We start from the raw sequence: 23529 nt of genomic DNA on the forward strand, positions 1-23529 counted from the left end.
CAGGATGATCTCCAGTTCAAAAACAAGCGAGATGCTACTCAATGAGACTGTAACTCAATGAGTAACTCAATGAGACTGTATCTCTAAATAAAGTACAAAATAGGACTGGGGATGTGGCTTAGTGGTTAAGTGCCACTGAGGTCAATCCCCAGTACCAAAAAAAAAAAAGGTTTAACCAGGTTAAAACACTTATTGAACTTCTACTATGTTTTAGTCGCTGTGCCAAATACAGTTTTTAGTATCATTTTGCAGATCATAAAATAAAGTCTATATTTGGTTAATATTTGGAAAAAAAACATTTTTATGGAAAAATCTCTCAATAGAGAGGATAGTAATTATGCTGTTTCTGCATTTTTAAATTTTAGACTGCATTTTTGATTCATTATACACAAATGGGGTACAACTTTTCTTTTCTATGGTTGTACACAATGTAAATTTATAGCATTCATATAATCATACATGTACCTAGGGTAATAATGTCTGTCTCAGTCCACTATCTTTCTTTCCTCCACCTCCTCCCACCCCATTTCCCTCTACACAATCCAAAGTTCCTCCATTCTTCTCTCCCCCCACCCCCTCATTATGTATCATCATCCACTTATCAGAGAAAATATTCAACCTTTGGTTTTTTTGAGCTTGGCTTATTTCACTTTGCACGATATTCTCCAATTCCATCCATTTACCAGCAAATACCATAATTTTATTCTTATTTATGGATGATTAATATTCCACTGTATATATATACCACAGTTTATTCATTCATCAGTTGAAGGGCATCTAGGTTGATTCCACAATCTAGCTATTGTGAATTGAGCAGCTATGAACATTGATGTGGCTGTATCTCTGTAGTATGCTGATTGTAAGTCCTTTGGGTATAAACCAAGAGTGGGATAGCTGGGTCAAATGATGGATCCATTCCAAATTTTCTGAGGAATCTCCACACTGCTTTCCAGAGTGGCTGCACCAATTTGCAACTCCACCAGCAATGTATGAATGTGCCTTAAAAAATTTTTTTGAAGGCTAGTAAGTGGCAAAAAATCAAGATTCAAACTCTTTTCTATTCACTATTTAATTGACTTCTTTTATTTAGAACGGTTTTTCCCCCAGTATATGTGCACTAACAGCAAGTTATTGAACTGTTGCATACAAAGGATCAGGAGATTATTTTTGGTATTTTTTTCCATTTTATTTCTTTAGACAGCATGTGACAGTCATTGTACCAGCAGCTGGGAATGTCCTCAAGGAGCTCATGACCTAGTGGGAGGAACCGGTTACAAACCACTTACAACATAGAGTTGTAACATGTGACTTGCTTGTGAAATTTTTCAAGTTTGTGAATCCTCTGTTGTTTACAGGCCTCCCCTTTAAATGGACGTGAAATTGCTAGGGGAGAGAAGGAGGCCTTCTCTCTGATGCTGAGCAATCGACTTCTTACTTTGTAAGCCTTAGGTTCTTCCCAGCATCCTCCCAGCGCCAAGGTTCAAATTCACATCTGTTCAAGATTACAGGGAATCACATCTTGAACACTTAGTGCTGCCCCCCAATAATCAAAACCACTGGCGTTAAATACTAAATATGCAAATGCAACCATATACAATAAATTCAAGAATAGAAGTATTCAAAGTGGTAAAAATTAAGACTATCACAATAGGACTTACATTTTGGAAAGTTCTGACTTATCTAATATTTCTCTGTGCTTTCTGATTTTTTCTATAATTTATAGTTTTATATTTTATATCAATGAAACAAAATTGGACTAACAGTATAAATGAAATAAATTTTCAAAAATGAAACCATGGATTCTGAGTCATAAGACAGATACAAGAATAGAACACAGAAAAACATACGTAAGTACAGCGCTTCAGTGCTTGCTTACCCTTTTACCCATAGAACTTAGCAAGTTTCTTGACACATGGTAAGTGTTCAAAAAATTGTTGAATAAATAAGAAAAGGGATTCAGTATGATAGAGGCTAAAACATATCCCTCGAATTTGGGTGTTAGATCATTGATAGCTTTGCAGAAGCAGTTCCTTTGAATGGAATTACCTTTTTAAATCACTATGTAATTTAATACTGAATTAAATTTTGTATATTCAAGAAATTCTTCTGACAAAAGGTGTCACTCTACATGTAATCAATTTGTCATTTTTTTCAACAATCATTCCACCATTTTGAAATACTTGTATTTTTAAAAAATACCTATGTGCATGCGTTTATACACATATCTATATTCATGTATATAAAGTAAGTTTCTTTTCATCCCACCTCATTTCTACATGCCCATCCCCCATTACCTGTTGGTAATCACTATAATTATTTTCTTGTGTATTTTTCTAGATTCTTTTTATATTTATTCAAGCAAGCAAATACAGATTCTTATTTTTATACCTTAGTTACTCCAAAGGCAGTGTTTTGTATGCACTATTCTGCATCTCACTTTTTTATATTGCTATGTATTAAGAGACCTTTCCACATCAATAGAGAGCTTTCTCATTAATTTTTTTTTTTTTTTTTTTTCTGTGGTGCTGGGGATTGAACCCAGGAAGTGGTGCTGGGGATTGAACCCATGAAGATTGAACTTCATGCTTGCAAGGCAAGCACTCTACCGACTGATCTATCTCCCCAGCCCTCATTAATTTTTTTTAATGCTGAATACTATTAGGATATCTGGATGTGCTATAATTTGTTTAACCTGTCTCCTGTTGATAGATATATATTGTTTCCAAACAATTCAGCGATGAATATCCTCAATATAAATAATTTCTCACATGTATATAAATGTCCAGGCATGGTGGCGCACACCTGTAATCCCAGCAGTTCGGGAGGCTGAGGCAGGAGGACCTCCAGTTCAAAGCCAGCCTCAGCAACAGTGAGGCGCTAAGCAACTCAGTGAGACCCCCATCTCTAAATAAAATATGAAATAGCACTGGGGATGTGGTTCAGTGGTCGAGTGCCCCTGAATTCAATCCCCAGTACAAAAAAAAAAATATGACCATGAACTTCTAGGTCAAACTTAAGCTCATTTAAAATTTCCATATAGCCTGTCAGATTACTCTCCATGGAGGTCATATCAGTGCATGCATGCTAACAGGATTTTCACAGATGCCCACTAAAAGTTTACTATTGAACTTTTGGATTTTCATAAATCTGAAAATGATAGTAGTTTTAATTTGCATTTCCCATTATCATTGACATTGAACATCTTAGCATTTATTTAAAAGCTATTTGTACTTTCTTTCCTATGAACTCTAAGTTTATATTCTTTACACTTTAGTTTTTGAGTGGTTGCTTGTCATAGTTTAGGTTCTGATGTAATCAGAGCCTAAGAGAAGGACTTGGGTTGTTTATTTGGCAATTGACACCTGAAACCAGAGTAAGCCACCAGAAGGGTGGGTTTTCTACCTAGTTTCTGTAGACCAGGAAGGCTTGCCTCCACCAGCTTCTCCAGCAAGCATGCAGAGTGCTTCCCAGAACTGCCTTCTCGAGAATGTGAGGCTGGGACTTTCATTTTCAAGTCCCCTATTAATTGAGGATTGCCATAGAAGCATAATAGTCCCCCACACTCTGGACCAACACAGGGCTGAGAGAGCGTGGTGGCCTTGAAGAAAGCCCTGAGACCAAAAGCTGAAAAAAGCTAGACGTGAACTTAAGGTAGGATCTTGAGCTCATAAAGAACTGTCCGCTGGACCTCCTGTCCGCTGCAATCAAAGGTGGACCAATGAGATATGATGCAGGGCAGTGCAGAGTGTAATTATCTGTGAAACTAGTTACAAATATTTTCCCTGGTTTATAATTTTGCTCATAGCATTTTTTAATTTTTTAAATTTTTGTAGATGTCAGTAGAACTGTATTTTATTCATTTATTTACATGTGGTGCTGAGACTCAAACCCAGAGCCTCACACATGCTAGACAAGCACTCTACCACTGAGCCACAACCCCAGCCCCTACTTATAGCATTTTAAAGTAATAGTTTCATTGAGATATAGTTATTAAGCCGGACAAGGTGGCACGTGCCTGAAAATCCCAGTGGCTTGGAAGACTAAAGGAGGAGGATTCTGAGTTCAAAACCAGCCTCAGCAACTTAGTAAGGACCTAAGTAATTCAACGAGACCCTGTCTTTAACTAAAATACAAAAGAGGGCCGGGGATATGGCTCAGTGGTTAAATGCTTCTGGGTTCAATCTGTGGCACCAAAAAAAATAAATAAATAATAATAATAACAATAATAATACCACCATCTACCCATTAAAAATATGCAATTAAATTGTTTTTAGTACATTCATAGAATTGTATAATACATTTCAAAATATTTATTACTCTGAAAAGAAACCCTGAACTTGCAAATAGTCACTCCTGTTTTACCACTTTCCCCAGCCTCTGGCAACCACAAATCTATTATCTATTTCCACAGATTTGTCTGTTCTGGACATGTTGTATACATGTTACATATGTTCTTTGTGACTGGCTTCTTTCATGAAGAATCAGGTTTAAAGGTTATTCTACACCGTAGCATATATCAGTACTTCATTCACTTCATCCCTTTCGTTGATAATATTCTGTTGTATGGAAAAACTAGTTTGCTTATTCATTTGTCAGTTAGTAGATATTTAGGTTGTTTCTGTTTTGAAAACTGTTAAAAATATTGCTATTGGCCAGACACAGTGGCGCACGCCTGTAATCCCAGCAGCTTGGGAAGCTGAGGCAGGAGGATTGCAAGTTCAAAGCCAGCCTCAGCAAAAAGCAAGGCACGAAGCAACTCAGTGAGACCCTGTCTCTAAATAAAATGCAAAATAGGGCCGGGGATGTGGCTCAGTGGTCGAGTGTCCCTGAGTTCAATCCCCAGTACCAAAAAAAAAAAAAAAAAAAAATATATATATATATATATATAGCTATTATATATAGCTATTGGCTTGATGCAGTGGCGAATACTTGTGGTCCTAGGGAGGCTGAAACAGAAGGATAGCAAGTTCAAGACCAGCCTTGGCAACTTAGTGAGTCCCTGTCTCAAATTAAAAAAAAAAATTAAAAGGCTGGGGATGTTGCTCAATAGTAAAGCATCCTGAGTTCAATCCCCAGCACCCAAAATAATAACAATAATAATAAGAAGAAGAATGCTGCTATGAATATTTGTGTACAGGTTTTTATATGAATATGCATTTTCACTTCTCTCTGAGGAGTAGTGTTTCTGGGTCATATGGTTAAATCTATGTATAACTGTTTAAGAAACTATTTGCCAAAGTAGATAAACCATTTTATATGTCCACAAGCAATGTGTGAGGGTTCCAGTTTCTCCATACCCTTGCCAATACTTGTTACCTTCCTCTTTGATTATAGCCATCCTGTGGGCATGAAGTAGTATCTAATTGTGGTCTTGATTTGCATTCCTCCAGTGTAATGACTGAGCATCTTCTAATGTGCTTTTTAGCCATCTGTGTGTGTGTGTGTATGTATGTATATATATATATATATATATATTTTGGGGGGGGTACTGGGGATTGAACCCAGGGGTGCTTAACCACTTAGTATATTCCCAGCCCTTTTTTATATTTTATTTAGAGACAGGGTCTCACTAAGTTGCTGAGGTTGGTTTTGAACTCACAATCCTCCTGCCTCAGCCTCCTGAGCCACTGGGACTACAGGTGTGTGCCACTGTGCCCAGCATTTGTATATTTTTTAAAGAAGTGTTTATACAATCATCTGCCTATTTTTTCCATTGGGTTTTTTTTATTATAGGTTAATAATATATTATTAATATACATTACTTATTTTGTAAACAATATTTTGGGAACAAGTCCTTTATCAGCTATAGGATTTGCAAAGATTTTTCCCATTCTGTGGATTGTCTTTTTCTCTTTTGATATGTCCCTTGAAGCATGAAGTTTTTTCTATTTTGGTGAAATCCACTTAATTTATATTTTCTTTTGTTACTTATGGCTTCAGTTTCACATCTGAAAAACCATTGCCTAATCCAAAGTCATGAATATTACTTTTGTGTTTTCTTCTGAGAATATTATAGTTATTAGATTTTAGGTTAATTTTTGTATGTGGTATGAGGAAGGCATCCAATTTCATTCTTTTACATATGGATCTACTTGTCCCAAAACCATTTGTAAAAACAACCATCCACCAAAAAAAAAAAAAAAAGTTTTCTTATTCCATCAAATTTTCTAGTCACTTTTGTCAAAATTCAGTTGTTCATAAATAAAAAGGATTTATTTCTGGACTCGCAACATTATTTCATTGATCTACCTGCCTGTCCTTATGCTGTTACCATACTGTATAATGTTGGTAGCTTTGTATGAAGCTCTGAAATAGGGAACTTTAAGTCCTACAGCTGTACTTCTGTTTTTCAAAATTGTTTTTGACTATTCTGAGTTTCTTGCATTTCTGTATAAATTCTAGAATTGGCTTGTCAATTTCCAGGAAGAAGCCAGCTGGAATTCTTATGAAGCTCGTATTGAATCTTTAGAACAATTTGGGAGTATTGCCACAGACACAGAATGTCTATCCATTAATATTGGTCTTCTTTAGTTTCCTTTAACATTTAGTAGATTTGATAGTATAAGTTTTATCCTTTTTTTCTTTTTTTTTTTCAGTAGTGGGAATCGACCCCACGCCTTTCACTTGCTAGGCAAGCTCTTTGCCACTGAGGTACCTCTCTACCCCTTTTTATTTTTTATTTTGAGACAGGGTCTCGCTAAGTTTTCGCTATGTTGCCCATGTTACCCTCAAATTTGCAGTCTTCCTGCCTCAACCTTCTGAGTAGCTGGGGTTACAGATGTGTGCTACTGTGCCTGGAAAAGTTTTGTACTTCTTTTGTTCAATTTATTATTAATTACAATTTCTGATGCTATTATAAATTTGAGTTTATCCTGAAGTTATTTTTGGATTGTTTATTGTAAGTACATAACATTCAATTTAAAAAAAAAAAATATTTTGGTACTGAGGATCAGTACCAGGGCCTTGCACATGCTAGGCAAGCACTCTACTAATGAGCTACCTTGATGGACTCATTTGTTAGCACTAGTAGTTTTGTGGTGAATTCCTTAGGATTTCCTGTACAGGTCCTGTACATTTCCAGTACATGTCATCTTTAAATAGATGTGGTTTTACTTCTTCCTACCAACCTAGATACATTTATTTTGTTTTCCTTCCTACTTAACCCAGTTAGAACCTCCTATACAATATTAAATAGAAGTGGCAAAAATGGACACCCTTATCTTGGTTCAGGTTGTAATTAGATCTTGGGGGAAAGCATTCAGTCTGTTACTATTTAATATAATATCAGCAGTAACTTTCATGTAAATGCCTCTTATCAAATTAAGGACTATTGATTCTATTCATGGTTTGTTGACTGTTTTTATCGTGAAAGGGAATTGAATTTTGTCAAATTCCTTTTGTCTATTGAGTTGATCATGTGGTTTTTGTCCTTTATTAATATTATGTATTATACTAATAGATTGGTACCTGGGATTGAACTCAGGGCCACATCCTCGGCCCTATTTTGTGTTTTATTTAGGGACAGGGTCTCACTGAGTTGCTTAGCACCTCGTTTTTACTGGGACTGGCTTTGAATTTACAATCCTTCTGCCTCAGCCTCCCAGCCACTGGGATTTTAGGCGTTTGCCACCGCAGCACCTGGCCCTAAGAGATGTTTATGTTAAACCACCTTCCATTCCTGCTATAAGTTATAGCAGGTTATGGTGCTATAACTCTTTGTATGTGTTGCTAGATTCAATGTGCTAGCATTTTGTAAGCATTTTTGTGTCCACATTATAAGTTTCATGAACTATACCTGTAGCTTGCCTTTCTTTTTGATCTTTGTCTGGTTTTGATACGAGGGTAATTAGCAACCAGGCAAGATGAATTGAGAAATGTTCCCTTCTATTTTTTGAAAGACTTTGTGAAGGAGTATTATTATGTCTTTCAGTGTTAGTAGAGTTAATTAATGAAGCCCTTGAACCTTCGAGTTTTTCTTTGTGGTTAGTTGTAGAATATTGTTTTTCTCTTTTAGCCAATTCAGTCTCTTTATTTGCCAGAAGTATATTCAGATTTTTTTTCTCTTCTTGAATCAATTTTTGATGATTTCTGAAATTTTCTCATTTCTAATCTAATTATCTAATTAAATTTATCTAATTTGATGACCGCGTTAGTTTGCTAGGGCTGACTTAACACAATGTCACTGGCATAAATTTATTTTTTTATAGTCCTAGAGGTTAGAAGTCCAAAACTGAGGTGGTGGCAGAGTTGGTGTGTTCTGAGGCCTCTGCCCTTGCCTGGCAGATGGTGGCCTTCTTGCTGTGTCCTCACATGGTCTTTCCTCGGGCATCTGGGTGTCTCTTTCTCTTCTTGTAAGGACATTAGAATATTGTACTAGAACCTTGCCCTATGACTTCGTTTAATCTTAATAAGCTCTTTAAAGGCCCTATTTACAGATCTGGTTACATTCTAAGATTTGGGGATTAGGGCCTCAACATACGGATTTAGGGAGGGACAATTCAGTCCATAATAATGGCATACAATAGTTTATAGCAATTACTTATGATTCTTTTTTTTTCTTTCTTTCTTTAAGATTGCTAGTGACGCCACTTCTTTCATTCTTCTGGTTTTTAAAAATATTTTTTAGTTATAGATGAACAAAATACCTTTATTTTACTTATTTATTTTTTTGTGGTGCTGAGGATCAAACCCAGCGCCTCACACGTGCTAGGTGGGTGCATTACCACTGAGCCACAATCCTAGTCCCCCTTTCATTCTTGATTTTAGTAATTTGCATCTTCTCTGTTTTTCTTCTTCATTCTAGCTACCACTCAAAGACCAGACATTAAGTTTGTTGATTTTCATTTGTTTCTCTCTTTCTTATTTCATTCACTTTTACTCCATTATTTATTATTTCTTTTCTTCTGTTTGCTTTGGGTTGAATGTGCTCTTCTTTTTCTAGTTTCTTAAGGTTCTTTATTTGAGATCTTCCTTTTTTTAAAACATATAGGCATTTACAGCCATATATTTCTCTATAAGTACAGTTGGCTATTCATGTCCACAGGTCCCATATCCACAGGTTTTCCACATCTGCATGTTCTACATCCACATATTTGATCAACTGGGGATCAAAATTATTTGGAAAAAATTTTATTTGTATTTAAATTATTCAGACTTGTCATTTTCCCCTCAACAATATAGTCTAACAACTATTTACATCCCAGTTACATTGTATTAGGTTTAATTAAAAGTAATATAGAAGCCAGGTGCTCACCTGTAATCCCAGTGACTCAGGAGGCTGAGGCAGGAGGCTCATGAGTTCAAAGCCAGCCTCAGCAATGGCAAGGTGTTAAGCAACTCTAAATAAAACATAAAAAAAGGAGTGGGGATGTGGCTCATTTGTATTTCATTTGATTTCAGTTCCTTAAAGTTAATTGAGACATTTTTTGGCTAGCATGTGGTCCATCCTGGAGAATAGTCCCTGTACACTGGAGAAGAATATGTATTATGTATTTTGCTTTTGTTGGAAGAATGTTCTATTGATGTCAGTTAGGTTCAGTTGGTTTACTGTGTTATTCAGCTTTTCTGTTTCCTTATTGCTAATCTCCCTGCTTCTTTTGTCAATTATTGAAAACAGGGTATTGAAATCTCCAACTATTATTATTAAATAGTCATTTCCCCTCTTAATTCTGTCAAATTTTGCTTCATGTGTTTAGGGCTCTGTTATTAGATGCACATATGTTCATAATTATTTCTTCCTTATGGATCAACTCTGTTATCATTGTAAAAGGCCCTTCTTTTTCTCCAGTATAGTTTTTGCTTAAAGTCTGTTTTTTTCTGAGATTAGTGTGGTCATTCCTGGCTACTGTTTGCCTCATTATCATGCATTTTACCATGCAGAATCTTTTAATTTTTGAGTAGTTGAATTTATTAATCTTTTTATGTGTTCTGCATTATGAGCAATGATTTGACCTTTTCTATATTAAGGTGATAATTAAATCTCCCATATTTTTTCCTTTTATTCTTGTATTTTCAGTTTTAAATTTTTTATCTTTGATCCATTTGATGTTGTTTGGTACTTGGTCTAATATGTGTATGCAACTATTTTTCCTGTATACACAAGTGCCTCAACACAATTTGTTGAGTGTTGTTTGTGTTGAGTGTTGATCCACGTCCCGCGTGGATGAGAAAAGGGTTAACTGCTGGAGGAGGATGTTGGCTGTATACCACTCAATTACCCAAAAACTTATCTACTCAATAAACACACAAGAGCCAATACTCTCCTTAAATGAGAGGGGGCATGACGGGTCTGGCCATACCAGCTCTAGCCTCTAACAACAACAACAACTGCCCAACTCTCTTTTATTTATAATACACAGGTAAAGGGGGCCAGGATCGGGAGGAGCTTCTTCTGTGATGGACAGGATAGGGTGGAGGTAGGGGAGCCATTCTCTTAGGGAACCATTCCCACACAGCGCCACATGTGTCCTGGCAATTTGGAACAGACTTCTGTGGCTCTTGGTTCCCGGAAACCAGGCCTCTGCATCCGCATGGCTCAACCTAGTCTGATTCTGCTAAATAAGGATGGCTTCCCACAGTTTGCTGATTTGAGCATCTTTCTTTGTGTTACACTAAATTCTCACGTGTTTTTGTGTCTATTTCTTACTGAGTTTTTTCCCCAGTATTTTGTTTGCATACTAGTGCACCAAGACCATAATGTTTTATTCACTGAGGTTTTATATCATATCATCATACTAGCTTCCCCTCTTTCTCTTATTTTTTGGAATGTTTCCAGCTATTCTTGTTTATTGCTTCCTATCAATATTTTATGTTATCCTTGTTAAAACAGAGAGAGAGAGAGAGAGAGAGAGAGAGAGGAGCCAGGGACAAAATATAATTCCCAAGGCTATGCCCCTAGTGTCCTACTTCCTGCAGCCTTGCACCATCTGACTACAGTTACCACCTTGTAATCCATTTACATTTTTAATACATCAATGGATTAATTCACCAATTAGGTTAAATGTTTCATAATCTAATCATTTTCCTCCAAATATTCCTGCACTGCCTACCACATGAGCCTTTTGGGGAATACCTTATATTCAAACCATAGCACTGCACTTCATAATTTGTCAACTGGATTTAGCTTATATGTTTACTTGCACTATTAGTTAGGATTATACTAAAATTGTAGGTATTAACCAGTAAAATAAGCTGCCAGTCTTATTCCAAACAGCATGATTGTGACCTGAAACATACTGACCAACTGTGTAATAGCATAGCAAACTTGCCTGGGATTCCTATCCTTTAAACCTCTCTGGTAAGATGTGAAAAACTAGGACCGTGTTCAGCTTCCTGCTACCTTGTAATGTTGTATGTGTACTTACTAGCCCCTGTTCTTTCAGTGGACCTTAAAATCTCTCCCTACTGTTGAGTCGTACCCTCAGAGAGGCACATTAACTCTTCTGAGCCAACAGGGGACCATTTCATTCTTCTGAGTTCTTATGAAAAACTAAATCAGGTATGTTGTAGTATAAAAAATAATTTTTTAACCAGGTGCAGTGGTGCATACCTGTAATCTCAATGACTCAGGAAGCTAAGCAGGAGGATTACAAGTTCAAGGCCAGCCTTAGCAATTTAGCAAGATTCTCAGTCACTTTGCAAGACCCTGTCTCAAAATTGAAAATAAAGAACTGGAGATGTAGAGCAGTGATAGTGTGTCCCTAGGTTCAATCTTTAATAATAATAGTAGTAGTAATAATAATAATAATAATATTTTTAAAAAATAATTTCTAATGTAGCACTATCAGTACCCTGTTCTTAGAGCACTTTGTTTTTCAGACTCTTGGAGTGTTTAAACAGTCCCTTTGGACATTTTTCTGTGTTAACTGATCTAGTTGTTCTGCCAGAGTAAAGTCAGGGACTTGTCTTTACTTACTAAGGAAAACTCCCATTAGCATGAGTCTTTTGCATTCTCATAGCCTGTCTCTGAAGTAGAATGCAGTTTTTCTGTGCTGAATTATTTTCTGAATCCAAAATAAAGCTTTTTTGGGGGGAATACATACTATTGCAATAAATAATTCTGGTTTATTCTAAAAACTAACACAACTTTCCTTCAGAGAAAAATATTTTCCTAGATTGCAATGTTACTTTGTGACACTTTTCAAATTAAAAACTCATCTGAATAGACAGAAATATATCTCATTAAAATATGATTTTGAGGGAACTATGAAGATACTTTTGATATGGAACATAATGATAGCAGGTCATCTGACCTTGTCTGACTTCTACTTCCTAAGGTAATAAAACTCACTCTGTTCAGATGTGAAAATCTTGGGCTGTCTTCAGTTTCTGGCAATTTTGTAATGTTAATCAACTCACAGAAGTTGTTATATACTTGAATTAATATATTTGAAGTACTTAAAACAGTACCCAGCATATAGTGACTTGTAGTAAGTGTTCATTAAATAAGAAATAATTAAGCCTGAATATAGAGAAACTGTTTTTTCCAAAATTTCAGAATAGTTCAAAGAAAGATCTGAAATCCTATAATCTGCTTTTCAATTCACCCTTATTGAAGTAACTTCATTCCTGCACATATAAATGGTTGCTAATTTAAACAACCTCTTTCATTTTAAAGATTCGCCGGTTCTCAGTCCAGCTAATTCTGCAATCAATTTAAGTGGAGCTCAGGACCTGACCCGGAATAAGAATGTTGTGAAACCACTGGCTTTATCTTTGCAGGTTGTAGGGAAGACTTATGCTGCAGGTGATGTTTTCCTTACTTATATTTCTTTAGCAAATACGTAGTCTCTAAAAGACTTGTGTGAAATTTAATTGACAAATTGATAGAAGAAAACAGAAGCTGCTTCCACCTGCCACATTAAGACAGACGTGGGGCTGTCTATAATAATGTAATATTTTACAAAGCTTTGTGTTCTCTGTGTTCCATCGAGAAGAGTCAGAATGACATTTGGCACACAGAAAAGACATTGCAATTTGATTCTGTTCAACACACATTTCTTAGGGCACCTAAGATCTGGGAATATAAAAACAAATAAAGTTTAATGCCTGGCCATAAATGTCCTTGTAACCTAGTGGAGGAAATGGGCCTCTACAAGACATTTTCAATGTGCTGAAGCCCCATATTTTAGGGACTAATCAAGAAAGAGTTCTTGGAGGAACTTGGTGTTTAACAGTGAAGAGATTTGCTCTGTACAAAGGCATGGAAGAAAGACACTTCAAATTCAGGGAACAGCAGAAACAAAATTAAAGGAAAAGAAAGGAATGGAAAGAGAAAAAAAAACATTATGATCGTATGAGATCTGCCAGCAGTTTGGACTTGTTAAACCATAAAATGTGCAACTTATAAAGTGGCAAGAGGTTAACTAGTAGCAGGCAAAGAAAGAGTCCTGGGAGAAGAGGCCAGGAAACATGGGTTTTACTTTGTAACTTGTGGAGTGGAAGAATGACTTGAGCTAGATCATTTGGGCAGTAACACGTAAGAAGACCTCAACAGGTAGGAAAACTAGTTGAAGGTCATTTTAATAGTCTAAGTGAGAAATAATGAAGTCCTTGACCAGAGTGATAATCAGTTGGAAAGAAGGAGACAAATTAGAGAACTACTCAGGACGTAAAATCAGCAGGACTTGGTTGATTAATGTGAGCATGAAGGAGAAAGGATCTCAGCTGACATCCACCGTTCTAGGTAAATGGTACACCTGAGATGGAATGTAGGAGGAGGAACAGGTTCTCCAGGAGGAGACTGTGTGCACATGTTGAGTCTGAGACATCCAAGTGGAGCTGTTCAACAGTCATTTAGCCCACCAGAGTGGGGAATCATGACTGATGGGATAGGGTTGAACCACCAACATATAGTTGAAATCATCGGGGTGAATAGTATCAGCCAAGGAGAGAGAGAGTGTAAAGCGGGTTGTGAAATAAGGATGGAATCCCAGAAGAGTCCAATGTTTAAAGAGAAGAAATGGTAAGAGAAGAATGAGGAGACGAAAGTTTCACATTTAGAAACTTTTCAACACTTAGGCATCATAATTTACATAGCCCACCAGTGTTCCTAGTCCAGCCCAACAACTCTTACAGGATCTACTCTCTGGTTTGATTTCAGACTTGAAGCAAACCGAATTCAAGTTTTAAATGCACTAAGATAATCAATGAAGTAATGGATCAGAAATCATCATGGTTACTTTAAACCATCAGAGTAAAGGCTGATAAAACTTTATAACACAAGAATTAGGTCGACACCTCTGGAACCCACGGATCACTCCTAACGTTGCAAACAGAGGCCATTATGTGCTTCATAATCAAAATATATAATAGTACTTATGAGATTATTTTGCCAAAGAATAACCCAAATTGAACATGGTTTGACCAAGCCTCTGTATCTAACAATTAGTTTATTAGAAATACAGAGGACAAAGGTAAGTTCAGCTAATCAGCAAAATCCTGAAAATGGAAAATTCTGCCAGGTTATTAGAAAGAAAAAAATTAATGTAAGAAAGAAAAAAGAAAAAGAAGGGAAATCCTATATATTAAAAGAAATTTAAGGGTCTTATCAAATAAACTCAAATGTGTGGATCTTTTTTGAATCCCAATTTAAATAAGCCAGCTAAAAGCCATATCTGAGATAATTGGGAGAAATTTGAACACTGATGAAATACTTGATGAGAGATTATCAATAATTGTTCATTTTAAGCATAATAATGATATTATAGTTATGTTTTTAAGGAGTTATTTTCTTTTAGCAGCAGCACATACAGAAGTACTTATGGATGAAATTTTATGAAAAATGGGTTGCTTCAAAATAATCCAGAGCACGTATGTGTGTATGTGCAGGGGAAGGAGGCACAGTGTATAAGTGAAGCCAGGCAGGCTGTTTGTTGATACATGTTGAAGCTGGATGGTGGGTATGTAGAAGTTTGCATACTGTTCTCTCTTCTTTTGTATATGTTTGAAATTTTTCATGATACAAAATTAAAATAATGCAAATAACAGTTTTCCCTTCTCTCAACCCACCATCTCCAAAGACTTCGTTGAAAAATGACGCTAAAAGATCTCTTTATGTCCTAGGAAATTATTTTTAGGTGACATTTATTTTTTTAAATTAGTTCTTTTAATTGACATGAGTGATGTTTAATGTTAATGACAGTATTACTCTGATGGTTGTCGCTGGTTTAATGCAGCTGAGCTGAATCTATCAGTGAGGTTTCCTTGAATCCTCAAATCCTCAAGTAGGAAATTTATCAGACTGCTTCACAGACAGCAGTTTCCTGCTGGCCTCTACTCTAAGAGGATCCTCTCCTGTTCTACAGAGGCTGCAAATGGGAACAGTAGCCATGGAGGGAAGAGCACTGCATCCAGCTCCACTCCAGCCCGCCCAGGGAACTACTCCTTGTCACCACGACCTGGCTACACATCTGTGGACCAAGGTACAACACCTGTCTTAGGGTTTAGAAATGATGCGATTAATTATGGTAGAAGTGCTACAGATTTTTGTTTTTGTTTTTTGTTGGTTTTTTTCTCTTTTCTTTCTTTCTTTTTTTTTTTTTTTTTTTTTTTGGTACTGGAGATTGAACCCAGTATGCTTTACCACTGAGCTACATCCCAGCCCTTTTCATTTTTTTTTTGGAGACAGGGTCTCTCTGTGTTGCTGAGGGTCTGGCTAAGTTACTGAGGGTCTCACAAAGTTGCTGAGACTGGCCGCGAACTTGCATTCCTCCTGTCTCAGCCTCCTGAGTTGCTGGGATTAGAGGTGTGTACCACCATGCCTGGTTTAGATTTTGAATGACGAATTATCTGACAGCTCACGTTCTGAAGTTTTCACTTTGCTTGTCATACAGCATTTTGAAAGTTTATGATGGATGTGAACATTCATAATGAAATATCTTGGTGATTCTACATGGAAGAGTCTAACTGGAAAGTGAAGGCTGTAACTAAAGATAAAGAAAGCATCTTGAAAAAACAAGGTTTTTGTTGACCAAAGTGTAGGACTCAAAGTTCCTCTTTGTTGAGTGACCCTAGGCAAATCTGAGCCTTCCTTCATCCACAAAGTGATTGGAACAATACTTGACCTACAATTTCACAGGGTTGTGAAATAATCTGCACAAGATTGTAAATTGTAAAACCACATACAGATGTTAGGTATTGTTAGTGTGATGTTGGTATTAATGTGACTTTTTCTAATTTTATCTTTAGCTATAATAGACTTACTTAGACCTTCTGAGTAGAGCAAAGTAAAGTGATATGTCACTTTGGCATTCTTTCTTTCTTCCACATTGTTGAGGACGAGGCCTTTTCTTTTTGTTTTCAGCTACCATGTTCACTTCCGGACCACCAAAGAAACGACACCGGGGATGGTATCCTGGATCACCTGTCCCCCAACCTGGTTTAGTTGCACCTGTTCCTACAATTCGCCCTCTTTCAAGAACAGGTAAGGGGCTGGGGAGATAGCTCAGTCGGTAGAGGCCCTGGGTTCGATACCCAGCACCGCCAAAAAAAAAAAAAAAAAGAACCGGTAAGAATTTAGCAGATGATGGGTTGTATAGTTTATTTTCAATCAGCAGAGGTATCTTCTAGTCCTGTTCTTTCCCTGAACTCTTAAAGATAAATTTCCTTAGTCAATCATGTTTCAGTGTTATGTAAGGATCTTGATAGTAGCTAATATTTTGTCCTCATTATGTCTGCATTCCCTGCAAGCACAGGTACCATCACTACTGATCTTAATTCAATTTTGGGGTTAGTTTTAACCCATGGTTTTGATAAGCCATTCATAAGATGAGTTAGTCAACCCACCACCATAGGACACAAATACACTTGCTTTTTCAGTAGTGGCTTAGGAGTTCCCATCTGTGATCTGGCTCTCTTTGTAACCTATGCTTGTTACTTGTGGCTTGGATGGTTCAGTCCATGGCTACACTATGAAAAACCACCTGGCCTTCTCTCATACTACCCAAACTGTGGCCATTTGGTATCTACAATTAAACGTTCAATATTTGTCTACCCTGTGGTACTAAGTAGATAATTTTAAGTATACTAATTCTAAGACATAGGTGGGAGGCTTTAAAATTTTAAGTTTATTCAAATCAGTAGTTTTAAAGACTGAATAGCGATCGTATATGTACAAAGAATCATGCCAGCATGTTCCTGTGGTTGCCTCTAGGTAGTACTGATTAATGATGAGTTTATCCTTCTATCTTCTTTCCTTTTCTGTTCTTTTCACAATTTGCACAATGGGCAAATATGCCTTTAATAATTTGAGTGGGGGGTAGATAAAAGCCAAAACATAATCCAAAAATTGCATGTGGAAAAAAACAATTGGAAGGAAAACTACCAAAATACTAAATGGTAATTATCTCCTGATCGTATGATTATGGTTGATTTTTCCCCTTCCCTTTGTTTTTCTTCTAATTTTATATAATATACATGAATCCTTTAATTTAAAAAACCAATAAACCATTACACTTCTAAAACTTATATAGTAAAATTATTAAAACTGCAGTGCTTTCCTTTATTATTAATTTAGCTTTTATGTCTAATCCTTCTTGTCAAACAACTTTTTTTTTTTCCCAGAGCCCCTTTTATCTGCCCCAATTCCACAGACCCCATTAACTGGAATTTTACAACCTCGGCCCATTCCTGCAGGGGAAACGGTAATTGTTCCTGAAAACCTGCTGAGTAACTCAGGAGTGAGACCAGTAATTCTGATAGGTAAGGCAAAGGAATTCCAAGTTGCTTGTGTCCTCTGGAATCTAAGAATGTTCTCCATTTCACTGTGGGTTTGTTTATTCATGCATTCGTGAGTGTATTCATTGATCCTGCTATTGATTTTTTTCAGCTTTTATTGGTCAGCTCCTTCATGCTCTATGACACATGTGATTAGGAGCTGAGAAAAAGGCAAAGCCTTCTTGCCCTCAAGGAGCGCTATGTAGTAGGAGAGTGTGACCCCTCGCTAACCACTGGGGTCAGTAAACAGCCATTACAACACACTGGGCTAACATTACAACACACCGGGATAAGTGAGCTGGCAGAGGTTCACAGCCAAGATCTACCAGAGCTCAGAGTAGGGCTTGCTTCTCTCTGGAGGGGTCTGAGAAGACTACTCCAAAGTGATGTTTAAGTCCTGGAGATTGCTAAGAATGGATCAGAAGGAGGTGAGGACATTACCCTCACAGGGAGCCAAACCATAGCGAAAGGAAATAAGCTAAGCCAGCTACCAGACCTCATCCAAGAGAATGAAGAAGCCCCACAACTGTAGATCTGAACCACAGGGCAGCACTTATGAATCAGTGTATTTACAAAGTGTCTTTATAAAATCTGAGCCCTTCCAGGATGTCTATAAGTGGAGGTAGAGAAATGCAGGGGCCGCTAGATTCCAAAGATAATTAAATGCCTCATCAAAAGTCCCCTCAGTTGGGGCTAGGCTAGGCCAGGAGTCTGTCTGCTTTAACCTCCAGGATAAAACAGGTGGGTGTGATTACATGAGTTGTTATCTGTTCTTGTGGTTGGCCTGGGTCTACCAACTTGGTTTTGCTTCAAGCCCTGACCTTTATCAGGCTACCCTATCCACTAATCCTGGATCTGTAGGCATCAGGGGAATCCCAGTTGTTTAAATTCCACATGGGTCAGGAAGTTCCTATTGAATATTAGCATAGTGCAACTAAGCCTTGGAAAGATATGGAGAACACAGGGACCCTTTGGTGCCTTTCTTTTAGAAAGTCTCACAGAGAAATTCTCCTCTCTGCCGTATCTCTATAACAGGGCATATTTTTATTTTATCTACTTCTAAGATAATTTGAGACTGTATACTGACATTCAGGAAGAAACCTAACCAAAATTGCTAAGATAGCAAGGGAATAAGAATTTCCAAGTACTTGCTATTGGCAGAATATTGCTGTTGATAAATGAGTTTAGCTTACATTTCCCCCAAAAAACTTCAGGAAGTAGAACACGTTATTGTAGCTTCTTTGTTTTTTTTTTTTTGTTTTTTTTTTTTTTTCTCATCTGAAAAGAATTTTGAACAGGAACTTTATCAGAAAATATTTTATCTCAGCTTTACAAAGGATATGGAGATGTTTTACAAACTCATCGATCTTCTAGGATAGAAACATAATATTAGTGTCCCTTCTGTGGGAAACAGATAATGTAATTTGTATATTTTGCTTTGTGTTTGTCTGATTTGACATAGAAATAGAATTTGGAGCATTCAAGTGAATTTCCTAGAATGGTTATATTTGAGTGATTTGTTTAATAGCCATCTCAGAGAACAGGGAATTTTGTTAAGCATCTTTGCTCCTCATTGAGTAATGTGCCTGGTTGGACCTCAGAAACAAATGTTGAACTACTTCTATTGGGACAGGTTATGGCACTTTACCCTATTTCTATGGAAATGTTAGTGACATTGTTGTGAGTCCCCTGCTTGTGAATTGCTACAAGATCCCACAGTTGGAAAACAAAGATTTGGAACAATTAGGGTTGACTGGCAGCCAGCTCCTGAGCGTGGAAAACATGATCCTTCTGACAATACAGTATCTTGTGCGGCTGGGTAAGTTATTTTTGATAATCACTTGTTAGTGACTGGTTTTATACTTTTTTGTATTTTAGAGTTTCTCACATTCATCCACCCTACTGTCTCTTCCTTCTTTCACTTCTAACATCTTCTCCTTCAACCCCACCCTCTATGACCTCTCCCTTTCCTCTCATTACTTTTCCTCTCCCTTCCTTTTGTCTTTGAGACTTAAAAGAGATGAATTGCTCCCCCTAGTGTCCAATCTCATGATGCTCCAGAGAGCTCCAAAGTTCTGATGTAGGCAGAACCTCTCAGGGTTTGTGCCATGGCTAACTTCTCCTGGGGAGTCTGGCCAGGCCACCTGTCTGAAAGCACAGCTACCATTTGAGATGCAAACTTAGCCATTGTCTTTGGCAATTATTTTCCAGTTTCTCACTTAACCTTCCTATCTTGCTTATGTACTGCCCCACACCCAATATTTTTTTTTTTTTCTCCTACTACACCCCTTTGTGTAGTCCTATTGTATTTTCCTTTATGTAGGTAGTACTGGGGATTGAACCCAGGGGCACTTTACTATTGAGCTATATCCCCATCCTTTTTTGGCTTTTATAGAGGGTCTCACTAAATTCCGGAGGTCTTGCTAAGTTGCTGAGGCCTCACTAAGTGGCTGAGGCTGGCTTTGAACTTGCAATCCTTCTGCCTCAGCCTCCAGAGTTGCTAGGATTATAGGTGTGTGTCACCATGCCAGTTCCCTTGAAGATTCTCTAGGCTTTAGGATAAGGGAGATGTACAGGTCATGGTCTCTTCACATCCTCTATTGATATACCCTCCTGAACCCCAAAGTGGGTATAAGCAGGTGTCCTTACAATGCTATAGTGGTTCAGCAGCACTTACAGATTGAAATGTTCTTTAATTTGCAGACTTCAGTATGCCATCAAATATATAACCTAATTATATACTCTCTCCAGGATTTCAAACCTTTAATTTCCTTAGAAAAATGTATGAAATTACATATAAAAAAATTTTACATGCATTTTCATGAACATTTTATGTTAAGAATAGTCTGATGTTAAGAAATAATAAAATACTTGGATACACAGTATTTCTAGGAAAATTTTCAGCAAGCCAGATTCAGCCTTTGGAGCATCCAGGTAGCAAACCTGACTAGAACCCTTAGTTCTCCCAACATGCTGCCTTGACATTGGCTCAGCTTCAACATGAGTTTTTGAAACTTGTGAGTCTTCAAATTTTGCATGATAGCCACTCTCATGACAAACCTAGGACTTGCAAATCATGCTTATTGGCAGGGAATAAAAATCACCAGGATCTATAACTCATTTGATGTTATAATAGTAATTGCTATATACTAACTTTGGACAATGGACTGTCAAAAGTAGCTTCTACATGCACTCAGAATCAGTAAAACAAAGCTTCTAGAGTAATGCTATTAGAACAAAGCAAATCAATCACTTACCTTGTCACCTTAATAACAATTCAAAAAACCAAAACCAAAGTTCAAGTTAATTGAGTCATATGGTCAAAACACAATGTCTTCTGGGCTGGGGGTATAGCTCAGTTGGTTGAGTGCTTCAATCCCTAGAACCACAAACAGCGTCTTCCTTTACATTACTGAAAGCTCTTATCTTAGAAATTTCAATGAAAATGCATATAAAAATTTTTATATGTAATTTCAAACATTTTTCTAAGACTGTTTCCTGCTCTGCAGGATTAAGTCTCTTTAGGATTTTATTTTCAGTCAGTCAGCTAGGTCTCTCAGTGTGCAAGATGAATAGTTTTTTTGTTGTTTTTTTTTTTTAATTTAAACTTTCTCTTTCCCTCAACTAACTATTCTAGAATCCTTCAAAATAATTTTTCTTGGGAGGTTTTGAGTAGGCAGCAAGAATATCTTGATATATGCCCCAGATTTTCTTTCCTTTTCTTATTTACTTTTTTTTACCCCCCAGTGCTGGGGATGGAACCCAGGGCCTTGTGTATGCTAGACCAACATTCTGCCACTGAGCTACAGCCCCAGCCCGGCCCTGGATCATAGGCATTTTTAAAAATCCAAACTTTGAAAAGGGCAGTTTTTAATACTTTAGTGGGCCAATTACTTAGAGGTAACAGAGAAGAGAAGCAAGATTCTTCAGAGGGAACAGGCCTTTCCACTACAGTCACTTTTAAGAAATGCTTATGTTATTTCACAATCTCGAAATCTTTTGAAGTAGATAGTGAAATCAGCAAACTCAGAGATTGTTAGAGGACTCTGGGTCTGTTGGAACCTTGTCTTTTCCTATTAGGGTTACTCTGCAAAGATGTGAGAACTGTTGCCTGGGCCACCCTCACTAAATTCCTGGAGATCAGGACTTGAAGGAAAAACATTACTATTATCAAGCTCACAGAAAGTGGAGAAAAGGCTGCTGCAATTTACTGTACAGACCAAGGATGAAGTAGTGATGGTTGATGATTGGAAGCAAGGCATTTTACTCTAAGGAGTCCCTGCCCTCATTTAAACGTGAATGCATTTCACCCCATTTTCCAGTTCCTAATAATAATCCCACCAAAACTCTTCAAAAGTGAATTTGAAGATACAGAGAACATGCTGGATAATTTTATTTTCCTAGAATTCCTTTATATTTGAGATTTATTATGTTTCCTAAGAGAGCATGAGTTTGGAATGAGTCTTACAGACACAACTAGAAACTTGACTTCGGAACCTTCAGATTGTCAATGAGAGACAACAGGGAATTGGAGACGAGGCCACCTGCTTTTGAGCTGTCATATATTCTAGTAGAAGAAAGTTTTAAATGGATAACCACCTTCCGTTCATTTGATGCAGTCAGAACAGATCTAACTTCTGTGAGTTGACTGCCAAGTGTGTACCTAATGACCACTACTGTGACGCCAATTTGATAAAGCTGAACGGAGATCAGAAGTCTTGTGACTCGTGGGTGATTCAAAAAAAAAAAAAAAAAAAAAACACTCACCATCCATCTCTCCCTAGCAAGTGGTTGGGGAGGACATCAGAAACAAATAATCTGAATATTACAATTTACTTGCTGTTTCTATGTATAGAAGAGAAACATCCACTCTCCCATCTCTTCCTAACTCTCAGCCAATCCTGGAAAAACTGTTTCTATTTTCCAATTTAAATTAGGTATTTACTTTTTAAAAAAAAATTTTAAACTTTATTTTATTTAGTTTTGCATGTGGTGCTAAGGATTGAACCCAGTGCTAGGCAAGCACTCACCCTCTGAGCCACAATTCCCGCTCAGCCTCCCAAGTAGCTGGAATTACAGGCATGCATCATGGCACCTGGTTTAAATTGTTTATTTTTAACTGTATACTATTTTATTCAACTTCACTTGTCTTTAAAAAAAAAAAAAAAAAACATTGTAAACACCTCATTTTCTTACTCTCCCAGAAAAGATGGGCAGGGCCAAGAGGGTACTTAAATCATCATCATAGGAAAGAATGATTTTGGACTCATTGAGGGGTTCCTTCTTCCCAAACAGAAATCTAGGTCCTTATCTCTATATTCTTCCCTATGGAAATTTGAGACCTGGGTTCTGAAGTCAGTGCTTGGTCTCATAGCACAGACACTCAGCAATCTGTGTCTCCTTCCAGGAGCCCATTTACAAATCTCAGATTCACACAACAAAAGAAATGACAGAATATGAGTGAATACATTCTCACTGGTTTTAATTTAAATTAAATGTAGAAATTTAGTTAATTTGTGTCTCTTAGAAGCCAAACGGTGGATTGCTTATTTTGTTCTAAAATAGATTGAGTTTCTAAAGAGAGTAAGAAACAAAATCCCCTGAATTCCAGGGTCTACCAGTCTGCAGTATAAGCTTAGCTCTTACCATGGCTGTGGAAGAGACCAAATACCATATTTAACAATCCAGAATGCAGGGGAATAACTAGATGATGAAAGCATTCCCTATTTGGGAAAAGTGTGAGACTGTCTAACAGATAAATTTGGAATGAGAAATAGTGAATTTTCCTGTGGATAGTATTGTCAAAATTAGGTA

General features: G+C 37.1%; 1 protein-coding gene across 13 annotated transcripts in view; it reads left to right on the plus strand.

Annotated features, from left to right (window-relative positions):
• The window catches only part of GREB1L (GREB1 like retinoic acid receptor coactivator), a 255134-nt gene that overhangs the window by 172503 nt on the left and 59102 nt on the right, over window positions 1-23529 (plus strand). For 11 of the 13 annotated variants that reach the window (XM_079108273.1, XM_079108283.1, XM_079108276.1 and 8 more), the window contains 5 exons: window positions 12617-12745; window positions 15306-15422; window positions 16304-16423; window positions 17563-17700; window positions 19349-19534. In XM_079108273.1, coding sequence (XP_078964399.1) covers window positions 12617-12745; window positions 15306-15422; window positions 16304-16423; window positions 17563-17700; window positions 19349-19534 — 690 coding nt within the window. The remainder of the gene's footprint in view (window positions 1-12616; window positions 12746-15305; window positions 15423-16303; window positions 16424-17562; window positions 17701-19348; window positions 19535-23529) is intronic. The other 2 variants (XM_079108274.1, XM_079108275.1) reach the window with 1 other exon arrangement.

Source organism: Sciurus vulgaris, assembly GCF_902686455.1.
Source record: "Sciurus vulgaris genome assembly, chromosome: 13".
Lineage (NCBI taxonomy): Eukaryota > Metazoa > Chordata > Mammalia > Rodentia > Sciuridae > Sciurus > Sciurus vulgaris.